The 12,416-nt window shown below is 45.6% G+C and overlaps 1 protein-coding gene across 1 annotated transcript in view; it reads right to left on the reverse strand.

The window, feature by feature from the left end:
• LOC136675632 (protein phosphatase 1L) overlaps positions 1-12,175 on the reverse strand; it is a 90,307-nt gene extending 78,132 nt beyond the window's left edge. The window contains exon 1 of the mRNA XM_066652284.1: positions 11,364-12,175. Coding sequence (XP_066508381.1) covers positions 11,364-11,762 — 399 coding nt within the window. The 5' untranslated portion in view covers positions 11,763-12,175. The remainder of the gene's footprint in view (positions 1-11,363) is intronic.
• Between the last annotated feature and the right edge of the window lie 241 nt (positions 12,176-12,416).

The following is a 12,416-nucleotide window of genomic DNA, read 5'->3' on the forward strand; positions in this document are numbered from 1 at the left end:
TTTTCATCTTTTCGAGGGTGGACATAATTTGGTGTCATTTGCTTTTATGTTTAAAACACACTCCATTCTTCAGTCATTCTGAAGTTCCATGATCATTTTAAGGAAAATACATATTCAGTTCATCTGAAGACCTTCATCATGAGAGAAACTTTGTGGACATTTATTTGGAAGAAAAATGGTTAATATGGCAAACATTGTCTTACATTTTTGGCGAAATATGTGACACTAGAAAGCAAAAATTACATCTCTGCACAGTCCTTCTGCCCCTTCACAGGGCAACACACACATTCACTCACACCTATGGACACTTTTGAGTCGCCAATCCACCTACCAACGTGTGTTTTTGGGCTGTGGGAGGAAACCGGAGCACCCGGAGGAAACCCACGCAGACACAGAGAGAACACACCACACTCCTCACAGGCAGTCACCCGGAGGAAACCCATGCAGACACAGAGAGAACACACCACACTCCTCACAGGCAGTCACCCGGAGGAAACCCATGCAGACACAGAGAGAAAACACCACACTCCTCACAGACAGTCACCCGGAGGAAACCCACACAGACACAGAGAGAACACACCACACTCCTCACAGACAGTCACCCGGAGGAAACCCATGCAGACACAGAGAGAACACACCACACTCCTCACAGACCAGGAGCGGGAATCGAACCCACAACTTCCAGGCCCCTGGAGCTCTGTGACTGCGACACTACCTGACATAGCAGACATGTTTGGGCTAAATATCTTTCTCACTTTTGGCATTTACAGTTCAGTTACAGGTAAGGTGTGATGTGGTTGTTTCCACAAACCTGACATCTGGCCCATTTAAGGTGGAGCTGTAGCTCAGTTGAAGCAGGCAGATTCAAGGCTGGTTGTGGCCCCTAAGAAAAATACAGATGGGCCAAATATTCTCTGCTAAATCTTGTGTAAATTCTTTGCTCAGCGGAGATGCCCTGGGTTTTACAGAGGTAATCTATGCCTGCTTTGCCTTTAAATAAACCATGTGACATTGGAGACAGAATTGTGTCACTGTGGTTCGTCTAGGCCTACAGGTTTAAATACGAACGTACGATTAAACTTGTTTTTCCAGTGGTTCTGCTGAAGTCAACGGTATTATGAAGTTGCAGGAACCATTTCTTCTCTTCTGAGAAGTCTTTACACAACACTTTGGAACACTCCTGTGAAGATTTGACTCTCAGGTACTGATGCTGGACTCCCAAGGTCACCATGTCCAACATTGGCTGGAGGAGTATAAAGCTCTAACTGTGGCAAAAAGGGACAAACCTGTTAAAAAAATCAAATAAATAACGTCCATTTCATGAGAAATTGTGGATGGGCAGGTATCTACGAACTTGACATGAGCTAGGACTTGAATCATTCAATACCAGGAGTGACAGAAGGGAAGCACAGGGAGTGTAAGGGAAAAGAGAGGAGGATGATGTGGAGGAGAGCGGGTTGAAGAGCACAGTGACGCTCCATTAGCCGCAGGTCACAGCAACCTTGTCCTCCAACTCCGGAGCCAAGCCAGCGGAACTAATCGATTCACCCACCCTCCCACACACACTAACTCACTTCTCTCTCTCCTATCAGCTCTCCCCGAGGCTCTGCTACCACGCTCTACACACACACGGCATGATCTGTCATGTCCGTCAGCCGTTCTATGAGGATGCCCATATGAATTGTGCTCAACGTTTCTTCACACTGTGAGCCAGGATCTCCCTCACTCCACACGTCTGACGAGGACTGTAAATCTCCAGCAACAATTCTGTGGTCCTTTAATATTAAGGTAAGCTTTCCCAAAAACATCTTCAAGATCATAATTAAAAGTCGGAGCAGTCTGAGCAGTCTCTCCCCCAGTTAGGATGACTAGACCTAGAGTATCATCAGCTCTAAAATGTCACCACAATTCAATCTGAAGTGTCTACACTAGTTATAATAAGGAATGTGCTTACATGTCATGATAGAGGAATCACGAAGGCTTCATAACCAGAATCAATGTTGGTAATCAGAAGGTGATGTCATAGCAATCACTACTTATTTTTATACATTTCAGCATCTCAAAATTAACTGGAGCAGCAGGTAGTGTCACTGTCACATAGCTCCACATTTCTGGGGTTGTGGGTGTTCTCCCTGTGTCTGCGTGGGTTTCCTCCGGGTGACTGTTTGTGAGGAGTGTTGTGTGTTCTCCCTGTGTCTGCATAGGTTTCCTATGCATTCATTAATTCATTCATCTGCTGTTACTTATTCACCTTGGTCAGAGATGTGGTGGATCCGGAACCTATTCAAAATCATTGTTCACAAGGCAGGAATGTCTTAAACATGTCTCCAAAATGGTAATTTTAAGAGTTTAATAAATGAGAGTAAAAAAAAATTTACTACAAATTCAACTTTGGAGCATTTCTATAGGTTCACATTTTCATTCATTCATTATCTGTAACCGCTTATCCAATCCAGGGTCGAGGTGGGTCCAGAGCCTACCTGGAATCATTGGGCGCAAGGCAGGAATACACCCTGGAGGGGGCGCCAGTCCTTCACAGGGCAACACACACACAGACACATTCACAAGTATGGACACTTTTGAGTTGCCAATCCCCCTACCAACGTGTGTTTTTGGAGTGTGGGAGGAAACTCACGCAGACACAGAGAACACATCACACTCCTCACAGACAGTCACCCGGAGGAAACCCACGCAGACACAGGGAGAACACACCACACTCCTCACAGACAGTCACCCGGAGGAAACCCACGCAGACACAGAGAGAACACACCACACTCCTCACAGACAGTCACCTGGAGGAAACCCACGCAGACACAGAGAGAGCACACAACACTCCTCACTGACAGTCACCCGGAGGAAACCCACGCAGACACAGAGAGAGCACACAACACTCCTCACTGACAGTCACCCGGAGCAGGAATCGAACCCACAACCTCCAGGTCCCTGGAGCTGTGTGACTGCGACACCTACCTGCTGCACCACCGTGCCGCCCGAGCAGGTGATGTGTTCAAGTGATATATGTTTTCTTTGGACAGTGATACAATATGTAACGCCATAGGAGCGAATGCATCTGCACTGCTGCTGAAAAACAACACAAAAACAAAAAAAATCAACTGCTTTTGTGAAGCTGCCGGGTCGTGTGCACAACTGGATGACTCGACAGATGCGTCTCTGTCAGCTTCCAGCAAAGCACCAGCATCTGCGATTAGCAGCAGGAAAAGCAGAGCAAGGTTCTCGTCCCTGATCGATTCCCAGTTCTGATAGAAGGTCAGAAACGTCAGCAGTTCTGTTTCTACTCAGAAGGTGCACGCACGTTTCCAAACCCAGTCGAGCAGAACATGAGCCAAGTCAGAGTGACCCCTTCACAAAGTCGGACGCTAACAAAGCGGACCTGCTTAAAGAGCCAGGCCCATTAAACGAACACAGAGAATCCGATCAGTGCCTACCTCAGACACAGACCTGCTCCAATGCATTTCTGAATTCACATCATTAGATAAATACAGCACTGGGAACACCTCACCAGACCTAACACCAGGTCCAAAACTTTACAGCCAACACAATATTGTGCATTTCCATACACTTAGTAAACTGTTCTTAATCAGATTTCTGCAGCCAGTTGATTATTCGAGGGCTCATGTAAACAGCATACTCCGATTGCCCTGTAGGAAAATGTAATCGGTCTGTGACACATATTCTGAAGTTCTCTCACTGTTCTCTATCTGAAAATTCATTGGGTGCCACGAGCTACACCACGGACGTGTGTCCAGCAGCTCGGCTGTAATGGAGCACTGTGTCCAGGAACAGATGCTGGTTTGAAAAAAGCTCGTCTCTGTCCCAACAGCAGTGTACAGAAAGCTGTGAGAAGAGCAGCACTGTGTAGTATTTGAAATCATAAGAAAATAAGATCCATATTTGCAGTTAAAGTGGCTCCATATTTACAGATAAGCCGCAGCAGGAACTTTATGTCATGATTTCTGTGATATCATTGGCTGTTGCAAAGCAGAAATCAGATAATCACCTGACTCATGTAAACTCAGAGTATTCCCCATTATCTGATTTTTCAAGTGCATGCAACCAGGATCAGATTACTCTGTTTTTATTCAGTTATCTGATTATTAAATGCATGTAAACGCACTCCATGTGGCCCTTGTCAAAGTGGCTCCAATCTGTAAGCTCACCAACTTCAAGACTGTGTGTAAATCCCTCCAGTTTTGGACTGTGCAGTGGTTGCACTGTGGAATGACAGAGCACCATTCACCATATCTTTGGTAGTGGGAGAGTTTTCATGAGTGAAAGCCATCATATCTTCACAGCAGTGTTTTAGAGTCTGCTGTTACTGCTGCAAAAGGGAACACTTTCAGCATTAACACCCTTAATCTGAGGAGAAATACTGGAGGAACAGGAATATTATATACATTGTGTTAATACTTGTTTCCAGTCACACAACAAAAAAATACATTTCAAGCAACAAGGGCTCTACTTTAGGCTTTTTTTCCCCTCTAACTTGCAAACAATGTCATTATTATATCTCTCTGGATCATTTCATCGGACTGGCTCCCACACAGAAGATGGTGGGTGGCTTCATAATCAATGGAGGTTCCCATGAGGTGCGGCGCAAACCAGAGACGCCACTAATTACAGCCTGATCTCACGCCATTTCTCTTCTGCCATAATCAGCATCTCCATGTGCTAACAAAATGATGTTATTTATATGCAAATATATATCCTGCGCCCCTGTGCCATGAAGGTCCTGGCGCATGGTGCTAACTGCATTCCTAAAATCAGCACAGACTTCTCAAACTGTGATGATTTGTTAAGTAGTTTCAGACATGTTTATGTGGTTGAATGTTAAAGATGAAAAGTCCAATGGACATTTTGTTATTAAGCAAACCATCTGGACCTAGAAGAAATGTATCCATAATGTTGTAACAGCAGCAAAGTCACTGCGGTGCTTTTTGTAGGTGTGACTCAAAGACGCAGACGCTGGGTGACATTCGGAATAAATGGTTTAGCTCAATTCAACACAGGAGCTTGACAGACCCAGTCAACTGACATTTGATGTGAAATAAAGCCTTACAGGGTGTTGTTTAAATATATCTTTTCATATGTATATCTTGGTCGGCATGGTGGTGCAGCAGGTTAGTGTCGTAGTCACACAGCTCCAGGGACCTGGAGGTTGTGGGTTTGAATCCCGCTCCTGGTGACTGTCTGTGAGGAGTGTGGTGTGTTCTCCCTGTGTCTGTGTGGGTTTCCTCCTGGTGACTGTCTGTGAGGAGTGTGGTGTGTTCACCCTGTGTCCGCGTGGGTTTCCTCCGGGTGACTGTCTGTGAGGAGTGTGGTGTGTTCTCCCTGTGTCCGCGTGGGTTTCCTCCGGGTGGCTGTCTGTGAGGAGTCAGGTGTGTTCTCCCTGTGTCCGCGTGGGTTTCCTCCGGGTGACTGTCTGTGAGGTGTGTTCTCCCTGTGTCCGTGTGGGTTTCCTCTGGGTGACTGTCTGTGAGGAGTGGGGTGTGTTCTCCCTGTGTCTGCGTGGGTTTCCTCTGGGTGACTGTCTGTGAGGAGTGTGGTGTGTTCTCTCTGTGTCCGCGTGGGTTTCCTCCAGGTGACTGTCTGTGAGGAGTGTGTTGTGTTCTCCCAGTGTCTGCGTGGGTTTCCTCTGGGTGACTATCTGTGAGGAGTGAGGTGTGTTCTCCCTGTGTCCGCGTGGGTTTCCTCTGGGTGACTGTCTGTGAGGAGTGTGGTGTGTTCTCTCTGTGTCCGCGTGGGTTTCCTCCAGGTGACTGTCTGTGAGGAGTGTGTTGTGTTCTCCCTGTGTCTGCGTGGGTTTCCTCTGGGTGACTATCTGTGAGGAGTGAGGTGTGTTCTCCCTGTGTCCGCGTGGGTTTCCTCTGGGTGACTGTCTGTGAGGAGTGAGGTGTGTTCTCCCTGTGTCCGCGTGGGTTTCCTCTGGGTGACTGTCTGTGAGGAGTGTGGTGTGTTCTCCCTGTGTCCGCGTGGGTTTCCTCCAGGTGACTCTCTGTGGGGAGTGTGTTGTGTTCTCCCTGTGTCTGCATGGGTTTCCTCTGGATGCTCCGGTTTCCTCCCAAAGTCCAAAAACACACGTTGGTAGGTGGATTGGTGACTCAAAATGCTCCGTAGGTGTGAGTGTGTGCGTGAATGTGTGAGTGTGTGTTGCCCTGTGAAGGATTGGCGCCCCCTCCAGGGTGTATTCCCGCCTTGCGCCCAATGATTCCAGGTAGGCTCTGGGCCCACCGCGACCCTAAACTGGACAAGCGCTTTCAGACAATGAATGAATATGTTTATCTTTTCGGTGTTGAAAAGCCTTAGGCTGTGTCATTTGCTGTGTGACCTGTTACTTTAAGTTGATTTATTATTTTGTCCCTCTCCAAAGAAAACATGCATCACCATTTTTGTTGATATTTAATTGACTACGTCATTTGAACACAGCAGCTGAGCTTCACACTTTGTAAACATTTCGTCATGAATGGACCAATAGAAATGCTCCAGAATTATTTGAAATCTTTTTTTTTTACACTGACTTCCATTTGAAGTTAAGAAGGTTTAATTAATTCTCCTGTAAAGTTATTTTTGGAGATACGTGTTTTTCTTTGAATAACGACACACTTACACAGGTCAAACAGATGCTTTTGGCACTTTTAGAGCCAATCTGTCTCTTTCTTCTGGTTGGCTCTAGACCAGTCAGAACACGAGGAGATGTCCTTTCTTTAAAAACTTTCTGAAAAGGAGCTTGAGTTGGGGAGGAGGAGAGTGTGTTTCAGAACAGACAATGGCCTGTTAAGTGAGGATGGGGACACCCTCAGCCTTGAGACACTCACCTCTCACCTTTAGGAAAGCCACCTGATCGATTTCAGACTCAGATCATGATGTATTTCATTGTTCAAATGTTCATTTCTTTTATTCAGTAGTTTACTTTTATTCGTTTATTTGTTAGAGTTTTGTTCTGCATCCTTAAACTGCCCTAGATATGTTGAATATGTAACTTGTAAATGCACATATAAAAAGAAATGAGGATAGATTTATTTTGTACACAAAACCCACACAAAATTCAGACTCTAGGAGAAACTGGAGAAAATAAAATCAAATACAACAGAAAGCATGGACACTTTAATGAATTCATGATTACTACAACAAGGTGCACACACTCCTTCTCTTTCAGAATTCTCCACACACAGAGAGAGAGAGAGAGAGAGAGAGAGAGAGAGAGAGAGAGAGAGAGAGAGAGAGAGAGAGAGAGAAGCTCATAACTAACTGGTGAGCTTAATTTTATGATTGCCCTAGGCCACTCTGCATCACTCCGCTGATACTCCATGCTGTAGAAACAAACACACAGCCAAGCTGGGCCATTTAAAAACCCGCTAACAGACACTCGTTTTGCATACTTCAAAGGAGTGTGAAAAAAAATAGTACATCTAAAAACTGTCGCCTGTGGCAATAAACACCAAATGCCAACACCAGCCGAGCATCACCAAGAGCAAGCTTTTCAGTATGAATTAAAAATCCTCCCCAAATAAGAGCATGTCCAGTGAGAGGCCCAGCTCTCATCCAGTAAAACCCACTCCAGCTGCCAGACTCGGTCAGACAAAGCAGGCTTCACCACCACCAACCCCCCACCGCCCGCCTCCTCTATGACAACAGCGAAAGAAACTAAACCTCATTTTATCTCCTGAAAGAGTTATCCATCATCAAGACTATATATGGAAAGAGGTTAGGTTTGGATGTGGTGGACAAGAGTGAAACAATAGAGAGAGAGAGAGAGAGAGAGAGAGAGAGAGAGAGACAGATGATAGGAAGATTTCGATGGATGATGGGGAAATGTCATAATGATCCTCTCTGCAAGAGGAGAGCCTCTGGGAATCAACAATTTCAGGGTCATTCACAAGACATCAAAGATTCTTTGACATTCCCTTTTGAAGATGGGAGAAAAAAAAACAGCAGAATCTCTCAGAAATATAAATCCCCAAATGGTTTGCAGATTGGACGTACATTCATTCATTCATTCATTATCTGTAAGCGCTTATCCAGTTCAGGGTCACGGTGGGTTCAGAGCCTACCTGGAATCATTGGGCACAAGGCGGGAATACACCCTGGAGGGGGCGCCAGTCCTTCACAGGGCAACACAGACACACACACACATTCACTTACACACTCACACCTACGGACACTTTTGAGTCGCCAATCCACCCACCAACGTGTGTTTTTGGACTGTGGGAGGAAACCGGAGCACCCGGAGGAAACCCATGCAGACACAGGGAGAACACACCACACTCCTCACAGACAGTCACCCGGAGGAAACCCATGCAGACACAGGGAGAACACACCACACTCCTCACAGACAGTCACCCGGAGGAAACCCACGCAGACACAGAGAGAACACACCACACTCCTCACAGACAGTCACCCAGAGGAAACCCACGCAGACACAGAGAGAACACACCACACTCCTCACAGACAGTCACCCGGAGGAAACCCACGCAGACACAGGGAGAACACACCACACTCCTCACAGACAGTCACCCAGAGGAAACCCACGCAGACACAGAGAGAACACACCACACTCCTCACAGACAGTCACCCAGAGGAAACCCACGCAGACACAGAGAGAACACACCACACTCCTCACAGACAGTCACCCAGAGGAAACCCACACAGGCACAGGGAGAACACACCACACTCCTCACAGACAGTCACCCAGAGGAAACCCACACAGACACAGGGAGAACACACCACACTCCTCACAGACAGTCACCCAGAGGAAACCCACGCAGACACAGGGAGAACACACCACACTCCTCACAGTCACCCAGAGGAAATCCACGCAGACAAGGGGAGAACACAGATTGGACGTGCAGCTTTAAGGAAAACAGTACACAACTTTAATGCACAGTGGAGCTTCTTTAACTCGTTGGATTTTTTTTCAAACCATATATCAGTCTGAGAATCTGCATCACGTTCTTAACAGAAAGGGCTCTAAGGGATATTCAGAAAGGGGCATTTGTGTTTGTTACAGCAGCGAAAAACCTGTTTGCTTCTCTATAGAACCTTTTACAACCACTTGTGTAGCATATGGAAGGACCAAACTTTACTACTGAATTTTGAACATTTTTATGTTGCATTTATAAAACACTGACGATCCTGTAACGGTGTGGTCAGAGGTGGTAAAAGGGTCAGTTGATATTGACCATAGTATTAGGTTAAATGCACTTCCTTGTGCTTTCTAAAAAAAATACAGAAAAAACATCGACTGAAGCATGTTTTTAATTATTTTATCAGTTAATTGTTTTATTGCATTGTCAGATTATTTGATTTGTTTTAGGCCTCATTTCCATAACGACATGCATTGGTTCTCAAAATAAAGAAATCTGGTTTTATATGTGTGTGTGTGTGTGTGTGTGTGCACAGAAGTAAGAGCCCAGTCTTGGGAAAGTGTGCACTGGCACCATATGTCATGCAACGCGACAGCTGCAGCACTAAGCACAAAGTCACCATTGAGGCCATGGAGCATCAGCATGAACTTCAGCTATTGTTCCCCAGCCGTGTGTCCACCGTCTGCTGCTCTGAGTTATGTGTGTTTACGGATTCCTATTAAACTTTCATTGCAATACTGAAATATATCCTGATTTGTTTTTCTTCTCTGAATCAGCAGTGTTTATAATGAGGTAAAAGAACTGTACACACAACACAACCCTCCAAAAATGACACAGTAACTTGCTAACTCCTGATGAGGCGCTGCATTGAATGATCACGACAATTAATGAGGAATTCCCCCAAATGGTCGAAAATGTCTGCATATTTGAGTAAATTAAATATAAACAATGTCTTTAGGATTCAGACAACTGAAGTGGTTAACAGCTCTGAGAGCCCCCCACAGGCAACAATCACACAAAATATTCACAAATATAGAAATTTTGCAATAGATTTTAGATTTAATTTTAAATATTCATCCATTTTTTTCCCAGATTTACATTTCACATAAATGCCCACTAACACATGAAGTTCATTTTGAGGCTATATTTATTTTGTAGAAATGACCAATGGTTCCTGTCTCCACCCCTGTGAAGTAATCTGAATGAACCATTGAAGTTCTCATGGACTACTAACTATCATCACCAGTAGATTGACCAGAGGAGGATGGGTCACCCCTTGTGAGCCTTGGTTCCTCCCAAGGTTTCTTCCTCAGCTGGGGGAGTTTTTCCTTGCCACTGTCGCCCCTGGCTTGCTCACTTGAGGGTTTTACATTTGTCTTTACATTTCATGTCAAATCTTGTCTTACTGGAATTCTGTGAAGCTGCCTTGTGACAACATCAGTTGTGAAAAGCGCTATATAAATAAATTTGATTTGATTTGATTTGATTTCAAATTAAACCACTTTTAAATTGCGTGTTTACAATGGAGTTAACCAGATTTTTGGTGGAAGAGAGATATGTATTGCTTTATCAATAGAACCAGATATTACACCTGTTCAGGAAGAGTGTAAACACGGACCGGCACTCTGTTTACCCAATGTTCAATGTTATTTCTTCTTTTAATTTTAAAAACAAAAACATCACTCAATCTGCACAAAGAACCTCTTCTGTAACAACATTGGCATGTGATTATGAACTAGATGATATCACACGTGTTGGACTCCAGGCTGTAAAGGTTTGTAAACATTGTTCCATGTAAATTCCAAAAATACATTTAGTGTAATCACATAAAATAGGTTTTACAAAATACACTTGAAGATACCCCTGCTCTGATCATTCAGTTAACCCCCTAAAACCTCATCTACAATCATCACACTGCAGAAGTTTCCAAGAAAACAGATCTAATGTCTTAAGAGACAGATCTTAAGAGATGTCTTAAGAGACTTCATTCTGTAGCCACTCCCCTGCAGCTAGAAAGCCCTGCCCTGATTGGTTCCTCAGGTTTATGACTAAAGAAACCCTGATTGTTTGAATCCGCACGTTAGAGGCTGTATTTGAACGCTGCAGATTCAAAGCTGGATGGGGTTGATTTCTTATTTTTCAGTTCTTAGTGATGTAAACGTAAACACATGGGATTTACAGCGCAAACTACAGCACCACATCAAGAACCTGGCTGTATTTTATTTACTCGTTTGCAACCAAGGTTTTACATCCTAAAATCTGAATTGCAACAAATAACTGTAGAAAATACCTGGTTTATAATAATATTATGAGTTCCAGGACTTTACACCTGTTCAGAACCGTATATTAGTACAGCCTGGGTTCCATAATATACCAGAGATAGAGTTATATGCATGTGAGAGAGAGAGGGAGAGGGAGAGAGAGAGAGAGAGAGAGAGAGACACACGAGTTAAACATGTGCATCCACACACTGAGGCTCACCTCGCCGCCGTGTCCGTCGAAGACGCCGAATATGGCCGGGTGGCTGTTGTTGAGCGGGTCTGAGAGCACCTCGAAGCGGTCCTCCATGCGCTCTCTGCGGCCCTGGATGGCGTACACGGCCGCGCTGTGGCTCTTAAAGTCCCAGGAGCGGGAGAACTGCGCGTCCTGCACGTCCAGGGCCGCCAGCTTGTCGTTCTGCATCATCTCTGCCACTTTCCCCTTCACCATCTTCACGGCGTCGCGGCTCGACTTGACGATGGTCTTCACCTCGTCCGTGTGGAAGAAGTAGCTCCAGAGAGCCAGGCTGATGCACAGCAGGAACAGCGTCTCCGGCCTCAGCAAGAAATAGCGCATGATCCGGCCCAGTAGAGACAGCAGCGTCATGGTATCTGCGAGCATTTATAGCCGCGCGAACACCGATACACGCACTAAAGTCCCCCTCAGACCTCCAGGACCACCACCGCCGCGGACCTGCTGCTGCTGCTGCTGCGGCTGCGGTTTCTAGTTCTAGTGCCCGTAGACGCCTCGGTCCATCCTCGTTGTAAACATAGAACCAGCAGTGAACCAGAAAATACCCGACTTCCACAACATTCAACGCCGTGTGTGTTCAGTAGCCTACAAGAAAACACACACACACAGCCCTCTCAACACCACTACCGCTCTGGTTCTGCTTTAAACCCACGTCTCAGTCCATCCTCGGTTCTAAAATAGAGAAGCTGCCACGCCGAACTCATACAAACCAAGACTATTTTCAAAACATTACACGCGTGTGACAGTTCCTCTCCCGGCCATATCAGCAGCCCCTGCCTCCCGCGCGCTCGCTGTGTGAAGAAGGAGCTGCAGAGAGCTGGAGGAAAGAAGAGCTCTCTCTCTCTCTCTCTCTCTCTCTCTCTCTCTCTCTCTCTCACACACACACACACACACACACACACACACACACACACACAAAGCAGGCAGGAAAAACCCTCCTCTGGTTTACAACAGTGACACACACCGTCCTGAACATGTGAGCACACTTCACTTCTTCACTTCATTTCACTGCACTTCACTAGG

This window comes from Hoplias malabaricus, chromosome X1 (assembly GCF_029633855.1).
Source record: "Hoplias malabaricus isolate fHopMal1 chromosome X1, fHopMal1.hap1, whole genome shotgun sequence".
Lineage (NCBI taxonomy): Eukaryota > Metazoa > Chordata > Actinopteri > Characiformes > Erythrinidae > Hoplias > Hoplias malabaricus.